Below are 25111 nucleotides of genomic sequence, written 5' to 3'. Positions count from 1 at the left end.
GATATTGAACCATTTTGCAAAAGCTGGGTGGCGTTCACTGGTAACTATTTGAAACATTCAGTAGCCACAGCATGGTTAAGAAAGGATTAAAAGGGTACTACTGTGATTTAATAGTGCATTTCAATAAAGTTGTGGGACTTTCAGTTTTTTAAAAAAAATGGTCCGAATTGATTCAGCATTGAATGTATCTGGAAATGTAGTTCCTTGAATTAGTCTAGCTCCAAAAATGTTTGATCCTACACTTCCCATAATGCAGTGGCTCTCACACTGGACGGCTGAGGGCAGCCACTACAGGGAGAGGTGTGGATGACCAGGGGTCAAGTTGAAAGAATATGCTTTATGTAGGGAAAATAAACAATTGTTTTCTGTTTGCATATGGTTAAAGGAGCTATTTGTAAGTTTTGCTATTGTTACATAGCCAACATTAGCATGAATAGCTGTTTACTTACCAGTTTAGAAGAAATATTGCATTTCGGCATCAAACTCCATTCCTTTATTCACCAAGAGCTGTCTCCAGAGGTGGAAAGCAACGGCAATGTTAACTTTGTTTTGCATCTAATTCTATCATTTCTTTTCTTCTGCAGAAGGTAGCATGCTAACCAGCTAGCTCTGGCCCGGCCAGACTGTTCTGTCACCTTCTTGTATTATAAACACAACAATGGCTGTCTCAAGAAGTCTCAAGCCCAAACTCTGACTTAGCAAAGCTTCACTGAAGCCACAGAAGTCAGTGTACATAAAAATACACTGGTGCTGAACTTGGGCATTAGAAATAAAGCATGTGTTACAAAAGTATCCAATATGAATTTAATTACTGGGCACACTAGGATGGTTTGTTAGTGTGTTCTGCAACTGTTCATGCAAAAAGTACAGCTGTCTTTTCTGCTTCAATCACAAATTATAGAGAAAAATAGAGACAAATGTCTGCACCACAGTCTATCATCAGTGCTGCCACACTGCTCACTGTGGGTTCTGGCCACACCCTACGCAACACCTGTCTAAAACAAAACACCTGCTGTCACATCACTGATGGAGGCATAGCCTGACCTTCCTTATGGGTTGAACATTTAAACTTTCTGGCTCGCAAATCATATTGGAATTCCCCCTTTAGAAGTGAATTACACTGAAAATCAGTGAAATTACTTGGCACAGGCATACAGGTTGTGTAGCAGTAAATTACTACTGATCACAGTAATATGCTGATGTTGATGACTCTCTCAATTTTAATCATCTTGCCTTTGTAGATTAAATCATATTAGATTAATCAAATTATTATTTTTTTCTTAAATGATGCAGGTTGAACTGACTTAGACTGTTCACATGGATACTGCTGCTTACTCATCCCTTTTTGTTTCATCAGATAGTCCGACAGCCTTGTGTCAGTTGCCTCGATCTCCAGCAACCCAAAATGACCAACTCATCCCTTGGTGGATCATTCAGCCCTGAGGGGGGAGCTGTCACATCCTCCAGTAGCTCTGTTTTGTGTGTGTGTCTGTGTCCTGCACAGTCTTATAATCAGACCTGGAAGTCATGCCATGCACTGATTATAGTCCATGCCCCCTGTGACACGGTCTTCCTTATAGATATGCTGCTGTCTCAGGAAGAGACTAACTGCAGAGGAAGTGTCCCCACTAGGAGATGTCAGGGAAATTTAATGGAGCAATCATCATCACTTAAACAACCAGCAATCATGCTTTTCCTCACGTACTGTCTCAACAAACTAATTTTAGATCCATGAATCCCTCACTTCATTTTTTTTAAATACTTGCTTACATTGTGGTATGTTCTTTCATCATAACATATACTATGAAATCTTGTACCAAGGGCTACAGCAATGAAATGCAAGTACATTTACTTTAGCCCTTTAATTAAGTACAACACCTGTATCTTGCTATTGTCTGCACTTTTTTACCTCTACGTCACTACATTTTAGAGGGAAATAACGTGCATTTCACTCCGCTACATTTCTTTGATATCATGTTATAGGTTAAATTACCCAACAAGTAGTTAACTTTGCTTTAACTGGCTAAAACATGAAATTGCTGCTCATTTATTTGTCTACTAATGGCTAATGACCACCTTTACCTGTTTTACTTAATTTTTCTACATTACATTTTACTGCTAATATCTGATTAGGAATACGGTACTCTTAGAGTATTTTTAAAATGTGGTATTGCTAAAAGTAGTTCTAACACATAAGAGAAGGCATACAATGTCACAATGTCTGCAGTTAGTGAAAACCATGATTTTAAAACTAGTAGCTATAAATCCACATATCCTATTATTGTTTATAACAGTGATTAAACATACATATAAATATTACTGCAACGCCTAAAACGTGGGAAAAAAAACATAAATCCCTGTGAGTCTCATATTCTTCCGTCTGTTTCAGGTTGTTGTGATCTTTCAGCCATACCTTTGAAGTCACCTGCACGGGCTTCCTGTGGTCCTAGAGGGGAGGGAGGACATCTTTGTGCTCATCGAGGAGGAGTCTGCTGGTTGACTTCCAGTAGCTGCCTGGCCACCGCCTTCTTTCTGCTGCTCCCCCCACTCCACCCCACCCCACCCTCCTCGTCCTCCTCCTCCTCCTTCTTCCTCTCCTCCTCCTCCTCAGCCGCTACTGCAGCAGCAGCAGCCCGGTGCCTCCTGGATCCATGAAGAAATTCCTCCTGCACGGCACCTTCCCCGCCACGATGGGCCGCAAGCCTTTCACTGCGTTGACGTGTTGATATTGAGATATTTCAGTTATCAAATATGAATCATGCATTTGATATTTCTGGCCACTTTGCTCGTCAGCACCCTTTCGCCCTGGCTTCATCCATCACTAGCGTCATTCGGTACGTATAGGAAATAGCCTGCTGGCTGTTTGTCACTTTCATCGCATGAAATACGCCTGTCACTTTCTGTATCTGGCTAAAATGATATCTGACGATTTACTGCAGGTGCAGGATATCGCAATTTTTGGATGGATAATTATTATATTGAATATGCGGCGCCTTCAACATGATGGTGCATGAGGGCAGACTACTGCATCTCAGCATCTTTTGTTCATCTTATAAAAAATAAAAAAATAAAAATAGCGCTCTTTATTATGTATGATGACCACATTTGAATTAACAGTCACTGGGACTCTTTTTGCTCAAGTGCATGATATTATCTGCTGTTGTTGTCTGAGGCTGTTTGGATTCCTATTGCATAATGGGCACTGCATTTATTCTGTCTGGTGCAGAGTTTTTCCACTTCGGTTATAAGCATATGAAAAGTATATTTCAATGCAGTGAAGTGAATCATATCCTGTATTCTCAGTCAGCTTTGTTGCCAGATGTGGTTGTCAGTACACTATGCCGTGAAACCAGTCTTAATGAACTGTGTCCTGAAGAATTGCAATGAAGCCGTGGCCACTTGCCTCAGTATTATCAATGTGTTTCATGAATAAAGGATGACAGCTGGCTCTTTGAACATGTGTGTGTGTGTGTGTGTGTGTGTGTGTGTGTGTGTGTGTGTGTGTGTGTGTGTGTGTGTGTGTGTGTGAGAGAGAGAGTGAGTGTGAGGTTGTGAGAGAGGGGGCCAGTCAGGTTTTTCATGTCTGTGCGGTGGGAATTTTCTTGCAGTTTCTCCAGGAGTAGAGGACAAGGTTGAGAGGGATGCAGTGGCAGCACTGCTGAAGCAACAGGCAACTGCAGCACCTGCTACAGACAACACAACACACCATGCAGTAGAGCATGAGATCACCTACCCCTCGCGGTTGATCTACTACCTAAACGAGGACTCAGAGAGTACCTACCATGACCTGGACACCCGGGCCAAGAACCAAGCCACAGAGGGCCAGGTAAGCCAGAATAGATGATTCTGGAATGTGGTCATAAGTTATTTAGAATCACTGTTGTGATCAATAGGAAAGAGTGTCCGGTCACTTAATAGCACACTTTGCGGAAAAGGCTTTGAAGTTATAAATCCATATTATAGCTCTGTTAAACCTTAATCCTGTCTTTAATGTCATTTTGCTAGACAGCGTCAGATAAGGCAAAAATATGCACATATCCAGACACCACACAGGACACTTCAAGAACTGGAATTATGCCAGAGCGCCCATGCTGAAGGAAGCCTTTCTCCCAGTGTACCCACTGTACATTACCATCTGTCATTTAGCCACCACATCTGCTATTTGTTCGCTGTGCTGTAGACGATGTAGTTTGTGGACTCTGGAGGATTCTGGCTTTGTAGACAGATAGAATCGTTCATATACTTTGCAAGCTGCCATCATTGGCAGTGACCACTCTTTTCTCCCTTAACAGGCAATCCACCTCGCCCAGGCCAGTTTCCAGTTGGAGGCATTTGGCTCCAGATTTGTCCTGGATCTAATGTTGAACAAGTAGGTCCTCCTTACTTAATTTATTGCAGCTAAAACGACTTTATAGCTAAAAGCTCAGCCATTGTGGTCATGAATTGTAACAAAATGTTAGACAGTGGTTTAAACTTCCAGTGAGAGTGATTTGTGCGTCTCACTCAACAGTATCTTCACTCAAGGTCATTTTGTAATCTTGTAATGTGTGGATGGTGGAATATTTATTCATCCTGGGGTTTAGAGAGGCTGGGTAAACTCTGTCCAAACATCCCTGCCACAACAGATCCACACTGACCGCTGACACTGTCTCTACAGATATTGTAGAAAATGCTCAACAAGAAAATTACAGGAAACCATCAAAGGAAAGCTTTTTTTAATGCAGAGCCATTTAATTTTAATAGGAAACTACAATAAAATAAAAATAGATGTTGGATTGAGGGAAAACAACTTTGGTCATGGTTTCAAACTGAAAGTCTGATGTTAGTAATACTTGCACTTCATGGGTCCAGTAATCATAGACTTCCTGCTATATGGAGAAGTGACAGAAACCTGGATAATGTTATAATCATGAAAAATCTGATCAAAACCAATACATGTTGCTGATGACATGACATGAAGCAGAAGTACAGTGGAACTTAATAAAGTTTAATTAAACAGCAACAAAACATCCTTAAATTGTTTGCCTATGAAAAGATCAAATCCTGTAGAGGCGACAGTGGACAAATGTACTCAGACACCAAAATTACCAGAATCGTCCTTGGATGTATCTGTGCAAGATACAGACTCAATGAGGAAGTAGTATGTGTCATAGCTGAAACAGGAATGAACACTTGTGGTCTCTGTTGCAGCCGACTATTGTTTGTAAATGATATGGACTATTGTATGTCAGATTAGCCATTAATGCAGTGTCAGTCGAGAAAATGTCTTCAGGGAAGCTGTAATTGAATAGGTCAGCATGCTGGTTGCCAGAATCCTGGAAAATGCTAAAAGAAATCTTAGTCCAGCTGCCAGATTACAGACAAAGACAAACTGTCTTTACTAAATGATTTTTGGAAAAGCAGAGTATCTTTATTTAGGCTTAATTGGCTTCCATCAAAATGGGTAGAGAGGCACTCATTCTGTGGACTGTGATCACTGTCCCATTTAGAGACATGAGGCTCCGGACACTCAATGATATTGATTTACTCCCCTCACAAAGTAGCTGGTCCACATACGTGAAGGCTTACTGTGCATGTGTACTAGGACTAAGCAATGCTGATTGAATTTCAGGCTCTTTAATGGGATTTAAACCTGGATTCTGAAGTAAAATATTGTAATTTTATATTGTGCATGTCTGAGTGCTGTTAGATGTGAAGACAGGCTAATTTGCATGGTTGGATATTCAGTCTGTGTGCTGGTATGCGGGGTTGGTTAGCAGCCTGCCAATGAAGTCTTTTCAGACCAGAACCATCACAGAGGAAGCGTCATGAATATAGGTTACTGTGAACGTATATAAATATATATATGTATGTATTACAAAGACTTCTTTAAAGCATACATTTATTACTTTAGCAAAATAAAAGTCAAAAAAGTCAAATTGTGGAAAGCTTTTGCAGGTCAGGCATTTTATCTAGTTCGATAGTTGCTGACACGCAGTAATTAAGTGAAATGATGTTGCAAATGCAACTCTGGGTGCTCTGCCATCATTGTAGTATTTTGAGCTTCATTTCAGTGCCAACATAGAGGCAGCCAAAGTGCAGATTTCAGCAGTTATCTGCAGCAAATAGTATTTGTCCTATTGTGCAAAGGTATTGGGTCAGATGATGTAGGAGAGAGACTCCAGAAATGTTAAATAAGCTAATGAGCTCTGTGGTGTTTGGAAACCACGAACCTAAAGTGAGGGGTTGTTGCTCATGTATCAGGAAGGCCAGTGGGAGACAAGTGTGACCTTGATTCCCAACTGTTTGCTTGCAGTGTAGGTTATCTGTGAGATACATGAGCTAACTTCAGTGTGTGCCTTTTTTTGTGTGAGAACAGGGGTTTGAATTCTGCTTGGTGGTGTAGCTGCGACAGTACTGATCTAAATATAGATAGGTCTGCAACCTGCCAATGGGTGCTACTTTATCTCCTCACCTCTTACTGTACCTGGGATTGCAAACCAGGGAAGTAGGTTTTCCCACTGAAAGGTGTTTACAGTTAACATAAATATTATATTGATTGAAACCTTTTTTATGTAGTTTGCCATCAGTGGGACCAGTAACTTCCTTGTAGTGGACCTCACTTCTTTCACAGCTCTCTTGCCATGAATGTCTTTGGTGCTGATGACCCTTCCATGAAGTATCTTCATTTATTCAGACTGAGATCAGATTATTTCTATGTGTTAGAGGTTTAAACAGCCCGACATGACAGCGTCGTGCGTCGCTACAGGATTCAGAGCTGCATTTGATATGGCGCCAGGCGTAAGAATCCCCCTGCAGTTTTTTGGTCCTCCCTCTCTGCCTCGCCTCTGTCTCACTTTCCTCTGCTGCTGCTGCTGCTGCTGCTGCTGCATTGTGGCACTCAGTCTCCTGTTGACTGAAAGACCTCGGGGCAGGACTCCCTTCTTATGGTCTTCAGACACAGTTTCACAGATCTCATGCAGACATTTATCCACACGCGCGCACACACACACACACACACACACACACACACCTGAAAGACACTCAAATTCCAATGGTTTCCAATGCTGCCCATCACCGACACACCCACTAACACACCAGTACACTCTGGCGTGGCCCACTCTGCTCTCCCTGCCTCATCTGTCAAGCTAAAAATAGGCTCCTCACTCAGGAACCTCTCTCACATGCTGCTCATGTGTCGACTCTCCTCTCATAATGGTGCACTTCTTACTCAAAAAATGTCACACTGCTGGTGTCACAAGACAGATTCATCACTTCCCATCTTTTTCTTTTTTTTTTTTCTTTTTTCTGCTGCGACACCACTACATGTCCACGGAGAAGAAGATGTTTTTGATTTGCAAGGTTATTCAGGAAAAAGCGCCATTGTGGCAGAAATTGCAGCCTCTTGAAATCAGCTGTCAGCTAAGAGACTGCATGTGTGCGCGTAATGGTGTGGGACGCTGACTCAGACAGCGGGAACTGCCGGGAGGACTGTTGTGTTCAAGGTGAAGCTGCAGCCTCACAGTCATTTATCACATTAGGCAGCTCTCAGATGCAGTTGCTTGCTTCTGTTCCTGTTTTTTTAAGCAGTCATGTAATTTTGGTAAATTTGAGGAAGAACCAGTCGTGTGAAATGTAGTTCTCGGATGAATTTACATTCTCTTTCGCTTCGATAACTTTAAGGCTACTTTGCAAAATTAATGAGTAACTGTCTCTGTTTTGCATCTTATTATGAGAGAATTTATTTACATGTCATTTCACAAAATACAGTTTTGCTTGTTATCCCTCAGAAGTGAGTGCATCATATTTTTTCCTGAGGGCAGGCGACATTTAACATCTGTTGGGCACTTTTGAGGTGCCATGGGCCGTGCCGTGTTTGTACAGACTAATCCAGGAACTGTGGTGATGACTGTTCTTGTTTAAACGCCAACCCAAGCAGCGTTCGCCGCTGGTTTAAAACCACATTATGTGAGTCAGAGAAAGCAAAGGCAGACGTATTGTCACTGCATCATATCCTCCCACCCTAACCAACTGCAATTCCTGTTTTTTCAGTGACTTGCTGTCTTCAGATTATGTTGAGATCCATTATGAAGGGGGCAAGCCTGTTCTATCTAAGGTAATGTCTTCTGTGGTTTTGACCAGAATGTTAAAATACACATCTTCTCTCTTATGTATGAGTCAGAGGTTCTTTGTTTCCTTTAGCTGGAACGCTGTGTGCCTGCTGTTTTTGTTGTTGTACAGTCATGCACATTGCTGGTAAAGCTAAAGGTACAACTTTAGCAAATATGTTTTGGAACTAAAGACGGGAACAGATGTGATTGTTGATTTCCTGTAAATTCCTTTGTGTCTTATCTTTTGCTGTTAGCCCAACTGCAAATTGGTTATCAAATAAACACTGCAACTCTCACGTGTCTTCCAAAAAGCTGCAGGTACATTTAGGAGATCTTCGCAGATAAGAAAGAAAGAACAAAATGTACAAGGAGGAAGAGTGACATACATGGATGGATAGATAAATAGAGGGATAGATAGATAGACTTGCATAGGGAGACTGAAACATGGAAGTACATGATTTCTGTAGAACAGATGAGGACATAGAGGGAGAACAGAAAACAGGTTGGGAATGAGAGCTGGCTTCTCCTGCTGCTGCTGCTGCTGCTGCTGATTCAGGCAGAGGGCTGGGCTGGGCTGGGCATACTGTAGCTGAATCAGCAGGGTTTTGCTCCCCTGCAGCCTCCTGCTGGAGCTCTGGTCACGTGATGAGGGAGCGAAAGCACTCTGCAGTAACAGTGCAGCGTGGGATGGGTGAAGTGAGAGAGAGAGAGAGAGAGAGAGAGAGAGAGAGAGAGTGAGGGAGAGACAGGGAAAGAGAGAGGGGGAGGATGTCCTCTGCTCACCCTGGGTCTGACAGCTGAGTCACAGATAGTGCTAGGACCCACCTTGCAATGCATTAACTTCTTAACGCACACACATCTTAACAAGCATAGACCGAGCCCCCTGCAGAGATGAACTGCATATATGCCAAAGCGACATCTGCGAGGCAAGCTGTTACATCCTCAGAAATGCTAGAAAAATCCAAGCACAAGATAATTAAGCATAAAGTGACACATTCACCATATAATGAATGGTATACGCAGTTTTGTGTGTTGTGTTGCCAGTAATGCTGCTGTGTTTATGGCCGTGGTTTTCTGTGATGCTTCATTAGCACCGTGTCTTCTTCCCTCAGGGCGGTGAGCACTGTTACTACCACGGCCAGGTGAGAGGGAATGATAACTCCCACGTGGCCTTATCTACCTGCAACGGGCTGCAGTAAGTGAACAGCAGAGTTTTGTGTAATCCTTGCCGTGTTCAGAATATCTCTGGATACACTCATCTCTGTTCCTCAGCTCCTATTGACTCAGTATCGAATGACTTCTCTCCCTTTTCTTCTCTCTCTGCCCGGCAGCGGGATGTTTGACGATGGAGTCTATGTGTATCTAATTGAGCCCTTAGAACAGACTCATTCAATCGTAAGTTATTCCCTTCGCCTAGAACCAAAATGTGTATCACACAAATGTTTTTCCCCTGCTGCTCATGTAGCGTCAACCTCCACCACGCATGCACAACACGCTCTGCTGTCTCTGCTTTTCACATTCTTAGCTGAGGATATCCTAATCACTCCAAAGACATTCCTGTTTTTAAAGGAAGGAGCATGTCCGGCCAACATGTAGTTAAAAAGCTTTTGTTCTTGTATAGTCTGTTTGGATTTTGTTTGAATTATTTGATTTTATGATATAATATTTATTTAATATGTTCCTATAGCAAAACAAATATTCTGTATATTAAAGCAGTGTTAACATCTCTGTATATTAATCATGTTAATTCCAGTTTGTTGAACTATATTGGGCAAGTGGTTATGTACATTTTTTTGTTTTTCATTTTTCTGTATTGTTGATTGTTATTTGTTAATAGAATGAATAGTAGGGCTGGGCAACATGCTTTGAATCAATATCAGGATATGTTCCGTGTCAGTATGCATCGTGATATAGCATATACTATATGCAAAATCTATAATAATTCAAATACTCAAACGAATGTTCAAAGCAATGGTTATGCATTACACAAAAGCTTCACTTTTAGCCATGCTAGCAGTGTGGCTCTAGGGATGGCAATGTCAGTCTGTTGGTCCACACAAAATTTTCATTGATGATCCACAGAGCTGGGATCGTAATAACTTTGGTGATCCTTTCTCTTTTCATCCAGCACCACAAACTGGTCAAAATTTTCATTTCTCAAAGACTCAAGCAAATGAATGATGAACAAATACCTGAAATAAACTGATGACATTCCCATCAGCCTCAGCTGTGCATTGTGTTTAGTGCTAATTAGCAAATGTTATCATGCTGACGTGCTAAACTAAGTAGGCGAACATGGTAAACATGATACCTTCCATTGTCCATTGTGAATATGGCTCCTTTAATTACAGCCCTTAATGGTGTTACTGTCATCACTATTGTTACTTAAAATCTAGCTCATCGTATATGACACACAGCTCAGAGCTATTTGTACATATTTGGGGTTTTTTTTTTTACATTCATTACATTCATTCCCCACGCTAAGTTTCAAATTCTTCATTTATATGAAAGTTTAATTTTACTTAACAATTCCCATAGTGAACACTTTCCCTCCCCAGCACCAGTTCCTGCTTGTCCCAGTTTCTCTATAGTCTTTTAACACTTCTCATGCCTCACCCCTGCAGGATACAGCTGCAAGGCCTCATAAACTAAGACGAGCAGCCTCCCTTCACTGGAACAATGATTCAGAGGAACAGGGTAAGGGGTTCTCATCATTGTTGTCTGTCTTCTTGCATAACATCCCCCATTGGTCCTTCACCTCTGACCGTTGCCACACCTCCCCTTTATCCTATCATTACCATCCTCTTAGATACAATATGTTCAACCCACAACATGCAAATACGCAGGGATTCATCGGGTTGGTCAAGAAAACAATTTTAATGGCTGTTACAACTAAACATTTTATTATATGTATTGTTCTTTTAAGTGAAAACACCTGAGGAATTAGCTGGAATGAATTCAACAGTGTTAAAAATCGATGTTGTCAAACAGACCAATTTATTTTTAAATGTTGTGTTGCTCCCATTTCTACCATTTTGCCAAGTTTTATATCCCTACTCTCATCCAGCAGACATGATTTTACTCAGTGCTCCATGGGAAATTCATTGCAACAAGTTTTTGAATTTGTGGGGGGAAAAAAATTATTTAAAAAACACGTCACTGTGGGCTTGAACTCTTCTAACAAGCGTACACAGTTGTAAATATGTGTTTAAAAATGTGTGTTTGAGTCTCACTGTTTCCTTGCGTGTGTTCGCAGTGGAGGAAGAGCAGCTCTTCTCAGAGCTGGATGACTTGTCCTGGCTGAAGCGCAGGAAAAAGCGAGCTGTAAGTCTCTGATCTCACCTTTGTCTGAAGTAATGCAACAAACTTTAGATCTCCCGCCCTGATTGTATCTGATTTTGATTTGCAGATTCCTCGCAGTGTATTTGAGGAGATGAAATATTTAGAGATCATGATTGTCAGTGACCACAATATGGTATGTGTTCTCACCGAAAGCAACAACAACAATATGAAATGCCTGTTTTGACGTTCTTTTATCTTTTTTACTGTATAGCTGGTAATTTAGTGTGTCACTGAATGTGCCGTGCTGTATTGCGTTTGCACCAGTAAATCACGTATTTGTCGCTTATCCATCTTCTCTTTTGTTCTTGTTATTTGTGGCTGCAGTATAAACGACATAAGACCAAGCAGCACACGAGGAACTTTGCCAAGTCAGTGGTGAATCTTGTGGATGCTGTGAGTAAACAATTTGGTTACCCTTTGAGACATGTTGTTTATCCTTAATACAGATCCACTTCAGAATGTAAACGATTAAAAGTGTTTGTTTTTTTTTGTTTTTGTGTTAGCCACACTAACTGCGTGGCTCTAGGAATGGCAATGTCAGTCGACTGGTCACTCACCTCTTTGGTCCAGTGTGAAATATCTCAAATTCATCTTCCCCAAAGCATTAATCCTAATGACTGACTTTACTTCCAGCGCCACAAGCAGGTCAACATTTGACTTTGTCCAGTTGCCAAAGTAACCTTTCCATCAGTCACGTGTAATGGAGCAAATCTCTGAAACCCTGAGTTGGACCCACACTTGTCTTATCGTTAGTCCTTATTGTGCTGGTGTTCGCTCTGTGTTCTCGTCACGTGCATTAACACTCCCCTTGTTCCTCCCTGCTCCCAGTGTGCTGCACCCCCTCGTCTGTCCCCCTCAGAGAGTTCAGATTCAAATTCACACCCAGTGTTGTTCTCCTCTCCCTGTGCTGTTGCTTCTGTCTCTCTCTGCCCCTCCCTCTCTCTCTCTCTCTCTCTCTCTATCTCTCTCTCTCTCTCTGTCTTTCTTTATTCTTCCCATTCACTGTGCGCTTCAATGGCAGATCTTCAAAGAGCAGCTACACACGCGCGTGGTGCTCGTTGCCGTGGAGGTCTGGACAGACAAGGATCAGATCCCCATCAGTGTGAGGCCGCTGGAAATTCTGCGCGATTTCTCCAAGTACCGGCAGCAGAGCATCAAGCACCATGCCGATGCTGTGCACCTCTTCTCGTAAGCTCTTTATTTTAAAAAAAATCTGTCCCCATCGCTCTTTAGTGTACCTTTACATTTAAGATTTCCAGTGTTTCATTTCATTTTCTTTTTATGTGACAATTTGAAATAAAATAAGTTGATGTTAACAGACTTTGGGATGGTTTCCACTGTTGATTTATTTCTCTGGTGGACATGTATTTTGTTTAAATATAAAAATGCATCCATCTATGTTTAAGCTAACTTTTGTTATATGTGCATAAATAGGTGAATGTTTTCTTTATTCCTGCCAGGTACCATTGCTTTGGCACAATTGTATTGTTGTCTACAGCCATTTCTGAAAACCAGTGGCTGGATGCAGTGCAGCTGCATAAAGCTGTATGAGAAACAGTCATGTCTCTGCAGGAGTTAACATTAAATTAGATATTAGGCTGACTTTTCGACTTATCTGATCCTCTGTGATGTTTCTATCTTTCATTTGGTGTTCACGTGTACCTCTTTTGTCTTCCATTATTCTTGTAGAAATGTGACCTTCCACTACCGCAGAAGCAATGCAGCGTACTTCGGGGGCGCATGTTCTTTGAGCCGCGGTGTAGGGGTCAATGAGGTCTGATTTGCTGTCTTAACATCTGGTATCGCTCTGTACACGGATCACAGAGTGTGACTGCAGGTGAATAATCTGTGCTCTTTGTTGTGTCCACAGTACGGCACCACCGGGTCCATGGCAGTGTCTCTATCCCAGAGCCTGGCACAGAATCTGGGCATCCAGTGGGACCCAGCATCCAGGAGAAGTATAAATGAAACACACATTGTTTTCTCACATCTAGTATAAGTGAGCTAGAGAGAGCCACTGGGAGCCAAAATCACAAGGTTCAGGTCACTCAAATTACAAAATACATTGTGGTATTAAGACAGGTCCCTGTGTTTGCTCATCTAAGGCAGGGCTCCTCTTTCTCCTCGACTCACTGTGGTGGAATGAACTCTGAGGTCAGAACAGCAGAGTCACCGCCCAGGCTGAAAACCCACCTCGACAACCAAGGCCATCACATTTCTAAACAAGCAAAAAAACACACACACACACTGTGACTACTAGAGTCAGATTCTACTAGAATATCCAATTCTTCACAACATCTCGTTCTCGTTCTTATGGAGATTGAATACACTTAATTTAAGTTGCTTTGGACAAGTGACTGTAATATAATTTGCTGAGGTTTTGAGATACGCTAATGTTAAGTAGAAAATGGACTACAACTGTCCTCAGAGAGATCTGTGGTGTGACCTGATCAATCTGGGACATGGTTGTTTAAAAGCCATGCTTCGTTTCAATTTCTCAAGTGTCTTTTTTTTTTTTTCTTTTTTTTTTTTTTTAGACCTATGAGCTCCAGAGTTCTGATCACCCTCCATTGTACTGGTGTGGCAGCAGATGTCCTAAAACTTCAACAAATAAACCAAAATTGTTGGCATTAGATACCTCCAGGCATAAGTAGGATAATGTGTTGTTCTGTGTTTACTGACCCTTTAAATTTGTCATTGCTGAACATCTCATCTAAATAAAAGCAACCTACTTGAAATACTTTAATGCCCTGAATATAGGACATTACATTTTTCTGTAAACTACATTTGAAAAAGTTATGTAAAAGTTATATATTTGAGATCCAGACATTTAAACGTCATATGTCAATAACAACAGCAGATGGCGCCTTTAAAAACAAAAAGGTGCATTTTAATAGGACTTAACTGTCTCATCACAATTCCAGTGCCAGGAATGACAGACGGAGAGATGCACTGATTGTCCTTGAAAAAGTTGGCCAAAGATAGAAGTCGAATAAGGAATTATGCCATCAGTTTTGAAAATCACAGTGCTTAATGACGCATAGTCATCAAACAGCTGTCATGTTAGAAATTGCAAGCTCAAAAAAAAAATGGTATACATCAAAGAAATTCTTCTCATGGTCCCAAAACTGGTCAAACTTGATAGGAGAGTGTGAGTATGAGATGATAAAATGGAAATACAGTCGGAATAACATTTTATTTCAATACTTTATCTTGAACTTGTACAGTGGGGTCCAGATGTCTGTGACCACTTTCCCATTCAAGTGGTCAGTATGTCTTTTTTTTCTGCACTATGTAATCTCTCTCTCTCTGTCCTCTTGTCTCTGTGCTTTTTCTTTTCTCTCATTCCTATTTGCAGAAGAATGTGGTTGTGCTGACTCGTGGACTGGTTGCATAATGGAGGATACTGGGTAATGTCCAATATATGCCTTAGAGACACACACACACACACACACACATACGTAAGAGAGGGACAGAGTAACAATTAAAGATGCTTGTTTATGTGTACTTAATAATAAAAACTGAGAAATAAAGAAATAAAAAATTATTATTATTTATTTTGCTCTACTGAAAGTAAATATGATAATATAATAATAATGAGATATATAGACAGGGTGCATCACAGATTGCAGATGCAGGATATAAACTACTATAAATTTTCCCACAGTAGCCTTTATTTAGCTCAGTGTCTTAGAGAGAGACAGGCCATTATTTCAAACTTCGCCTCTGCCCCAGTTAATGCAAATTCAGATCTTCTCCCCCCGTTTATCTGTCATTGAATTCAGTTTACCATCAATACAGCAAGAGTCACGATCGTCAGCTATCATGGATGAAACTCAACACTTCCTGCAGATTTTTCACACTAAAGCTCCTGCAGCCTTGCCCTTATTGGTTGGCTTCTAATATGAAAAAAAAATATGAAATAGATGAAAAAAATGACTTTTATAGGACAGCTTTTTGCTTTGCCCACGTTCTCATACTATTTTAACAGTGTTCTCACTGTATTCTCATCAGACAGGAACATTTGTATAATAAACACTGATAGATGGCAGTAATACCATCAAAAATGCCCAAAGTGTAATAACAAACTACAGAGGTGAAAACCAAATTAATTATCACTTGGCATTCTGTCTCTCTTCAGTGTCCAACACCCACGGAGATTCTCCAAATGCAGCATCTCAGATTATAAGGAGTTCCTCTTGAAAGGTGGAGGCTCTTGTCTGTTCAACAGGCCAACCAAGGTCAGTATCTCACCACCCACCACCCTTTCTTCACCTGTCACAACTGCCATGAATCACACTCCCCCCCCCCCCCCCCCCCCCCCCCCCCCCCCCCCCCCCCCCCCCCCCCCCCCCCCCCCCCCCCCCCCCCCCCCCTCTGTAACCTTCAAACTGTCCTGTCTTCTTTTGGCAGCTGTTCGAGACAACAGAATGTGGGAATGGATTTGTGGAAGTGGGAGAAGAGTGTGACTGCGGAGGGAGATCAGTGAGTTTCTTTTTACCTCAGTGGGTCACGTCTGTTTGTCGTTGTCTAGTTTGTTCAGACGGGTGAAGCTCGCTCCCTGTGTGTTTTCAGGAGTGCTACAAGGAATGCTGCAAGAAGTGTTCCCTCGCCAATGGGGCACACTGCAGCGACGGCCCATGCTGCAATAACACATGTCTGGTATGAGCTTGGTCTTTTCTCAAAGTTCTAGACCACAAAATATTAATTTCTGACTCCTACATTTAGACTTTTCCCTTGTCTTCTTTTCTTGCCAGTTCCTTCCACGAGGTTGCACTTGCCGCTTCGCTGTGAACGACTGTGATATCTCAGAAACGTGCTCTGGGGACTCTGGACAGGTGTTCTTATGTAGAACTGTCATTTTTTTTTGGTTTCAAGCAGTTGATCTCTGTCATTCTTTTCAATTTTAGATAATGTACATGGTTAAAAAGTCATACGTTTGTCACTTTTTGCAGTGCCCTCCCAACCTTCATAAACAAGATGGTTACCTCTGCCAGGTTAACCAGGTACGCAGACTGATGACATGGGAAAGCTTTTTCATTCTCCAAACAAGAGCAATCATGCACCAGAATAGCATTTAGAATAAAATATGTTTATTCTGTTTTTTTTCTCTTTCTCAAACCATGTAAAGGGTCGCTGCTACAGTGGAGAGTGCAAGACCAGAGAGAACCAGTGTAAATACATCTGGGGGTCAAGTAAGATAAATACTGCTTCACATTAGTTCTTATTAGTGTAAGTTTTAGAGTATCACCATACAAGAGACTTTTGTAGTCAGGAGCTGAGCAGTTCACCCCTCATCTCTTTTTTGCAGAGGCTGGAGGCTCGGAGAAGTTCTGCTATGAGAAGCTGAACACGGAGGGCACAGAGAAGGGCAACTGTGGAAAAGATGGAGAGAAATGGATCCAGTGTAGCAAACAGTGAGTTTCAAAGAAAGACAGTAAATGGTATTTCCCCTATGCAGCTTGGCAGTACTTTCTGTTTCTCCATAGAGCCTGTGCTTTGGTTCTTCCTTCTGATCATTCATTACTGACAAGTGAAGAGATTTGAGTTCTTTTGAAGTCAACCAATAGAGGGCTGCAGGCTCATCATTTATTTTCTCCATTTATGAAAGTTGTTCACCTAGCTCATATGGAAAGAAGTTTCTCTTGCTCCAGGTTTGCCTTAATGTTATGAAGCCAACTCCAAATGTGCATTAATGCTTCTTTTCCTGCAGGCCTGGTCCATAGACTTTACACTATGATGGCATCACACATAAAATAGCTGCTCTAGGTTTTGGAAAAGTTTGAGAACAATAATGGACTTTGTTTTCAGATGGTTTTACCACAGTTTTTTTTGTTGCAATATTATGTCGCTCACTACATCCATGTTAAATATCAGGGCCATCTTCGAACATTTGGAAGTGTAATGGTTTACTGTGAAGGGACTGTCAGTAAAGCAAGGTCATACAGAGAAATTCAAAATTAGATAAAATAATTATAATAAATAGGCAAGTACATTTAAGAGATTCCATAGATTTAAATGAAATCTATGGATTTTGATAATTAAGGACTCATGGGAGGATGGGTTTAAGTGGTGATGGATGGGGAAGAGCTGGGAGGTGATTGGTGATTGTTTGTATTAAGTGGAAAACTGTTGTGTGTACAGTTATCTTTTTGCTTATCTTTTACAGTGATGTGTTCTGTGGTTACCTTTTGTGTACCAACATTGGCTCCAGCCCCCGCATTGGAATAATGAAAGGAGAGTCTACTACCACATACTTCAACTACAAAAACGGGAAGATAGATTGCAGGTAAATCATGCTTATTATATTACTACAACTGCGCATGTCCTAGAAACCTCGAGAATTAGAGTCTGTGCTCCCGTCACTTTTGTTTCAATCTTCTTTGTGTGATTTTTTTTATTCTCTCCTTCTCTCTTCACCTTTCACCCGTGCTTTCTCCCCCTTTCCTTCCCTCCTTCCTCTCCTCACAGTGGTGGCCACGTTCTTTTGGATGATGACACCGATTTAGGCTACGTGGAGGATGGGACTCCCTGTGGGCCGTCAATGATGTGCCTTGACCGCAAGTGTCTGCCCATCCAGTCACTCAACATGAGCACCTGCCCCACTGGACCTAATGGACAGGTGTGCTCTGCCCATGGGGTGAGTCCTGGTGTACACTGACCCACAATTTACGCTTCATACACCTGTTGTATCATCTGCACAAAGGATGATTAGCAGGTCTCCTATATATAAACCTAAAATATAAACCTTTCCTGTAATTGATTCAACAAATGTACCTCACACCCTGGAGTGGTTGCCTCTGATTTTAAAATTGAAAAAAAAGAAACATGGCAACTGTTCTGTAAGTGTCAAATTTCGCCACAGCAATCCACAAAAGTCATCTTCAAAATAAATTAGAGGCAAAAAAAGCTGGTTGCTATTGCATATGTAGTAATAAAATGTATTAGTATTGACAAACAATAAACACAAAAATGTAAGTGCAATGAAAACTGTAGATTAGAAGCACAAAAACAAAATGAAAAGAAATAATCTTTCACTGCAATTCAATAATATATTACAGACTGCTTGAAAACAAGATTCGAATGGTAGCGTACATCTTGAGATATTTCTCCTTCTATTCAGGTCCTACTCACTCACACAGGTGTTCTCACTTGGTCTAATTAGAAAACAGGAAGGTCTAATCAAGCAGCTTGAGTGAAAACACAAGAAGCTGCATTTCATGTATGAGCAGGTTACTCCACAGTTTTGGTCCATAGGATTGTTCTTAACTGTCGGTACATTTAATGCTGTAGAGCTGTTAGTAGTTGTAGTTTCAGCTGTTTTTGACAAGTCAAAATGTGATATTTTCCCCTTTTTTGTTATTGGAGGTAATGATATTGTAGCTTTCATAACTTACTTCTTACTTTTCCCATAGCCTGTCTTATGAAAGACTTTGAGAAGTCACAAAAGAAAAGCACAGGTGTAAATTATGAAATTAATTAGCTGCTTCACTTTCAGGGTCCTGGTGTTGTGCTTGCTCCTCACTGTGACAATGTCATGATTTCCTGGGACGGTGGCTTTAGTCCATGTTGTGTAATTCAACCAGTTTGTATTGAGTTCTGCCTGCTGTTAGAAATGTTTGCATAATTAAATTGCTTTACAAAGCTCACCTGGCTAAAAATCTGATAGTAGGGCTGTGATCAAATAAATATAGATCCGTTTCCACAAGTATGTTTTATCTTTGTGAACCCATCATGTTATATCATCATATTTACTATATGATCTGTTATAAATGTTTATATGGAGGCCTCTGTTAACTGGGTAAACAAAAACCAATTAATCTCCAATGCAAAGTTAGCTCCATGGAATGTGCGTCAGCACCTTTATTTAAAGCTCTTATGTTCCTGTCATTGCCTCATCTATTTCTATTGCATCTGTACAGGTGTGCAACAATGAAGCCACATGCACCTGTGACACCACCTGGGCAGGGACAGACTGTAGCATGCCTGACCCGCCTAAAGAGCCTGAGGCCACTCCGGACGAAGGACCCAAGGGTCGGTTTCCACCTCTTTCAACCTCTGACATAGATAGAATGAACACGTTTATATGCACTCATTTATTTTAGCCAAGATTCACACTGACACATGAGTATATACTGTATATTTTGTCATCCTCAGTCTCACTGCTAGAGCTGAGTCAGCACAGATTCCTAGACCTGAGTTTCACAGGTGTACTCGTGCCATGAAGACTTTACTTTTTAAAATGGCAGCCGAAGGTGAATATAAAAGCAGTGTTACATGTGTTTAGTTTGATAGAGATGATGAAATGAACTCACAATTCAGCTGTACACCTGATGGTTTGCCTACAGATGAGACGGGGAGGTGGTTAAGGGGGTGGAAAGCGTCACAGAGGGAACCGTGTCACTTCATCCATGACTCTGAAGCAGAAGCCTGCTGTTTGTTTTTGACAGGGTGGTAATAATGCTCCTTTTCCCTCTGCACAGTGAGCGTGGCCACTAACAGGCTGATAGGGGCAGTAGCAGGGACCATTCTGGCCCTGGGGGTGATTTTTGGAGGCACAGGGTGGGGAATAGAGTAAGCATCTTTAACCCTTTCACAGCTCTTCTTCTCATAGTGGTGCCTCAGTGTGCGGGCGGTCTCGTGAGCCGGCCTGAGCCCGTGTGTGCGTCCCGGTGGCTTTGTGTTTTCTTGTGTGTTGGTGATGACCATATAATTGTCATGTGATTGGATGTTTTCAGTGTTGTGTGATTGATTGATGGATTCCCCCCTGCCTCCTCCTCCTCTCCTGCCACTTCCTGTTGTTCCCCATTACTACAAGCCTCTTTCTCCATCCTCCCTCTTCCTCTTCTTATCCCTTTTCTTTCTCTTATTCTTAGTCGTTATGTGGTTGCTCCTGTGATCCTCTCCTTTCTGGGGCATGTGGGGCATTTAGATGGAAAACAGTCCTGAGAAGTGTCCTGTTAGTGACCTGGCTTGTCAGTCAGTGGTAGGCTGTGTGGTGACTGGGACCCCTAAAACCTCTTCTCTACTGCTCATACTGCAGGCCACATATACACATCACCTGTCAATCTCTGTTTGATTAAACCTTTACAGTGATGGATACCCAGGGTCTAGTCTTCTGCACAACCTTAACAAACAGACCACTGATAATCAATACACCAACTGACACCAGATAAATGTAAATATTTTCAGGGCCTCTCCTTCTTTATCTTCACGTTACACACTGAAGGGGGCTGAAAAGCATGCAAAATACATTTTCAGATTCAGTCATTTTACTGTAATAGTATACTTATGGTTATGTTTTCTGTTCCATGTGAAGTCGTCATTGTATAGTTACATGTTATTGATACAGTAAGTGAGTCCAGAAACTCATGTCTTTTTCCCCATAACCCTTTACAGGTCCTAGTGCCACCAATCTAATAATAGGCTCCATCGCCGGAGCCATCCTTGTGGCTGCCATAGTGCTGGGGGGGACTGGATGGGGCTTTAAGTAAGCAACACGCCGCATGCCTCTCCTGTTGTAACTCTAGCATCCCTGCTGCTTCTAGACACCAGGGTTTGAGTTCCTGCTACAGAATATGGACACCAAAGTGGAAAACAGACAAACATAAAGCATTTTATATTGAATAACCTTTATTAAAAGTGTGGCAACACTGAGACGGACATGCTTAACACGTATACCTGAGATGCTCAGCTTAATCCAGCGTGCAAGTTGTTTTCCCAAAGAGGATGTGGATGATGTTCAGGGTGTAGATGTGCAAAGGGTGATTTGGAGAGACACTGGGGGTCGTCTATGCATCTGTAGCAGAACCTCAAACTGATTGGACGGGCAGAGCTCAATGCTTTAACATGCATGTTCAGTGACGGACCTAATAACAGAGATTCTGACAAAACAGAGGGGAATGAATATTTTAAACAGCTAAATGTTTTGAAAGAAAAAGAAAAAACTTGTGTACACCTGTGTTAATAAGTTCAAATCTTCCCCTCTGAAGTGCTACGATAGGCCTCTAACATGTCTCTGTGTAGTTAGGAAATGTACTCTATTGTACAATAGATTATGTTTGATAAGATCCAATCTACCGCTTAGCCTGATGTCTTGAGCAACAGGGGTGTTACACATTTTAATCTAAATAGGCCTAAGGAGTAAACGAGAAATACAATCCTGCAGCCACCAAAGCATGCCAGGTAGCGAAGCATCATGGTTGTCACCAAAATAAAAAAAAAAAGCAAATAAAGAAAGAATAAGAAACGAAACATTTCTGCATGTTGACTTGTTGATTTGGAGGAGGTCAGTTCATTGCACAAAGGCTGAGCCAAACCCAGAGTGATTTGGTCCAGGGTTGTCGTGCTCTCATCACTTCCATGATCTTTTTCTCAGTCCATTACTGTTTGAGGGTGAGACTTTAAATGGAGTGGTGAGAGCGACAGAGAAAGAGAGAGAGAGAGAGAGAGAGAGAGACTGAGAGAAGCCAGGACCTTTTTGTTGGTCGCAGCCTTTGTGCCATGGCTGGCCACACCCACCTGGATGGCCAGGCTCCACCCTAGAGCAGAGCAGGACTCTCGGACCCGCCCACACCAGCTGCCATTGCTGCCTGCTTCACAGACCTGGTACAGACACAGCGCATCGCACTGCATGAACCACGCACAGCAATAGTGCCACCTTCAACTGGCCTACTATTGGAACAGGTGCATGACAGAGTGATAGAAGCCCCACAACAAGCCACAGTACGGGGAGGTTATGCATCACTCCTGTTGTTGTATTTGTTGTTGTCCCACTGTTGTGGTAGTAGTTATTGTTGCTGCTGCTGCTGCTGCTGTGGTTGTTCTTTATGTGGTTGTCTCCTCTTTCCCTCCTTTATAGAGTATATTTTATGTTAGCTCTTTCCTCCCAGATGGTTATGTTTTGAGTGGAACTAATGTCTTTCCCATGAAAACTGGTAATGAGACATTTCTCCTACACTTCTTCACCTTGTAAACTGATGTTGCACGCACAAGCCGGTCAGCACTTGTCTGCAAGAAGGCAACAGAGGATATTTATATTCACAGACCGTCAATATTCACATTTATTCAGTTATTAGCTTATTTGAGTAGGTAGACTTTCTTGTCCTTTTGCTCAAAATACCGTGTCCATGTAGGTGACTTCTAGTAAACTGCTCAGTGTCACAAACTGGAACGCAAAAGAAAATATAATAAACAAGGTAAATTGGATTCTGAATAAAAATAATCTCTTGGCATTGGTCTTCAGCATGGTCTTGAAATAAAAAGATAAAAATAATTTATCATACTGAACATGATCATGAACTGAGACATAAAAGTTTGTGAATATCAATACCTTTGACTGTCTCTGCAGTCAAGGTCGAACTGGCCAACATGGACCAGCCTTTCCTCACTTCAATGTCTTCAGCATTTTGATCTTGGAAGTCCTCAAATAATTGCACAGATAACAATACTGACTGTTTTCATTTCATTTCATTGAATAAAACAGTAAGTTAAAGGATCTTTACAGCATTTGCTTGTGAGTACAAGTGTGATCTGAAGAGATGAGTGTGGTTGCTTGTCCAGGTTGCACTAGCTGTGTTAACAGATGTGATTATCGCAGACACTTACTCCTGTTTCTTGTCTCCTCATAAGAAATGTGAAGAAACGGCGGTACGACCCCAACGCCACAGCCATTTAACCCACGGAGAGATGGCAATCACTGATGGACTCCTCAAAGACTTCCTTAGTTGGCTACCTGACAGCTGGACTGCACTTATTGCTGCTGATCTTTGGCATTAGATTTACTTGAAAAAGACATAGTGGACATTTTAACAAATTCCATCGTAGTGACATAAGAAATGCAGCCTCTTCAACTTCACCTCACTCATGTAACAACCCCAAACCCCCACCCTCCCCTGCCCACCCTGGTCTCTAGAGTGACAGAGCTCCTCTTCCATCCTTTAGTGCCAGTGCACAGGCGTTTAGGCGGAATCCACACCACTCTCTCACCTGGCATGATTATCCGCACAAAGCGTGCTGCTTGCTGGCCCCCACCCCCACCCCCCTCCGCCCCACCCCCGGCATGAAGAGCCCACTTTACAGGGCTCTGCATGGCTACGAAAGCTATAAATATACCGCAAAAAAAACATACAGAGAAAAAAAAAGGAACTATCCAACGGAGGAGATAACCTTGTTAAAAACCAAACCCAGTGGAAAGCCGATTGAAGCACCTATAGTTCATGTTTAGGTGCTGTAGATGAATCAGGAGGCTGCATGTCACGACCCATTAGGGCAATGCAGACCACATAATGAATGCACACACACAAAACTGTACATAAATAAGGAGTTCAGGTTTGGAATTATCAGCATATTTTACAAGAACATCAATTGCTTTTGTTTTTTATCTTAGCATGTTGTATAGCGGGTGTTTTTGGCAATGTTATTGAAAAAAAAAACTGCAATTATGATTTGAGCCTAAATTGTAGTCGTACGCTGCACAGCCTGCTGCGACTGTGCGGGCAGAGATCAAAGGTTACATTCACTTCAGCAGACAGAGCAGCTGCAGGGTCGAGGAGAAGCATGTCAGTTCTAGAGGGATTCAGACTGCGATCACGTCAGATTAACATCATAAGATTTCCCCCTGAAGTATCTTCAACAGTGACTCAAAAGCCAAAGAACCGATCACCTGAACATATGGATGTTGTTGCACACAGAGCACTTTCCCCTCTGTCTGCAGCCAGTGGTGCCTCTCCTACTGCTGAGGGCATGAAGTCTGTCCATGCAGGCGCTCACCTGTCCAGCCAGGTCTCATTTAACAGTCCTCATCAACACCCACTATACTGGCTTAGCCTTTTGCTCTCATAAACTCTTGGTAGAAATCAAGTTCAGCTCTACAGGTAACGCTGCATGCAATCACTATAGTGGGCTTATGATTCTATATGGAAGTCCCCAAAATCAGCAAGAAAAATATGCTACAAAAGGTAGGTGCATGTCAACAACAAAAACATTTAACTTTTATTTACTATGCAAAGAGAGATATTGCACAAAAGTATGGGTAATAATGATATCAATGTAGACATGGAATTACAAAAACCTCTGCTAATCAACTAATCTTTTGTATCTGGCCACTCCCACGTCTCGTTTCATCTCGCTTCAACGTACTCAAACTATGAATGGACAAATAAAATAATTTTAAAAAACTGAATATTTCCGATGAATATGAGAGAGCACCCTTTTACATTTGTGGAACTGAAAATCATTTTTGTGTGTTTTTCATTCAGTCTGATATTTTTAATCACACACACGCACACAAACACACTGTATGGTGCCTGTACATATTGAGGCCTGAACAGTTTCCTTGTGCAGGGCTATTATTTCCAGTCCAGCTGATAGTTGGTGTGTTCCAGGTGCTGCCATAGCACTGGCATTGTTGTAATCCTCCATGTTACTCATCGTCTGGTGTCCCTCTCTCACTGCATCATGTACAGTTGGACCGATGAATAAACTGACAAATTTTATCCATGCTTTGCTGTCTTTTCACTGCTATGACAAATGTGCCCCAAATATTAAGACAGTAACTTAGTGCAGCTGAGTTTGTGGGATTAATGTTTTTTTTGCTAAGATATGCAAGCCTAAATTACATTTTCAACTTATGAATTACTGTAGACCACACTTAAATATATATTTGGCCACGACATATG

General features: G+C 41.7%; 1 protein-coding gene across 3 annotated transcripts; it reads left to right on the top strand.

Moving 5' to 3' along the window:
- Positions 1-2622: 2622 nt before the first annotated feature.
- On the top strand, positions 2623-23452 carry adam23 (ADAM metallopeptidase domain 23). Of its 3 annotated transcripts, XM_022740347.1 has the most exons (26): positions 2623-2834; positions 3609-3826; positions 4293-4369; positions 8032-8095; positions 9203-9285; positions 9422-9485; positions 10715-10787; positions 11347-11414; positions 11500-11565; positions 11757-11825; positions 12454-12620; positions 13122-13206; positions 13303-13390; positions 14791-14842; positions 15574-15673; positions 15846-15917; positions 16008-16094; positions 16190-16270; positions 16388-16438; positions 16564-16627; positions 16744-16849; positions 17602-17721; positions 17904-18072; positions 19355-19466; positions 20832-20922; positions 23064-23452. In XM_022740347.1, the coding sequence occupies exons 1-26, from the start codon at positions 2759-2761 to the stop codon at positions 23107-23109; spliced, it is 2349 nt and encodes a 782-aa protein (XP_022596068.1). In that variant the 5' UTR covers positions 2623-2758; the 3' UTR covers positions 23110-23452. The 3 variants fall into 3 exon arrangements, with proteins under 3 accessions (XP_022596068.1, XP_022596071.1, XP_022596070.1); XM_022740350.1 differs by lacking the exon at positions 20832-20922; XM_022740349.1 differs by lacking the exons at positions 20832-20922; positions 23064-23452 and adding an exon at positions 19590-19679.
- Positions 23453-25111: the final 1659 nt, after the last annotated feature.

Source organism: Seriola dumerili, unplaced genomic scaffold, assembly GCF_002260705.1.
Source record: "Seriola dumerili isolate Sdu_G_001 unplaced genomic scaffold, Sdu_1.0 BDQW01000052.1, whole genome shotgun sequence".
Taxonomy (NCBI): domain Eukaryota; kingdom Metazoa; phylum Chordata; class Actinopteri; order Carangiformes; family Carangidae; genus Seriola; species Seriola dumerili.
Note: the sequence above shows the minus strand (reverse complement) of the source record. Positions and strands in the feature narration are given on the sequence as shown.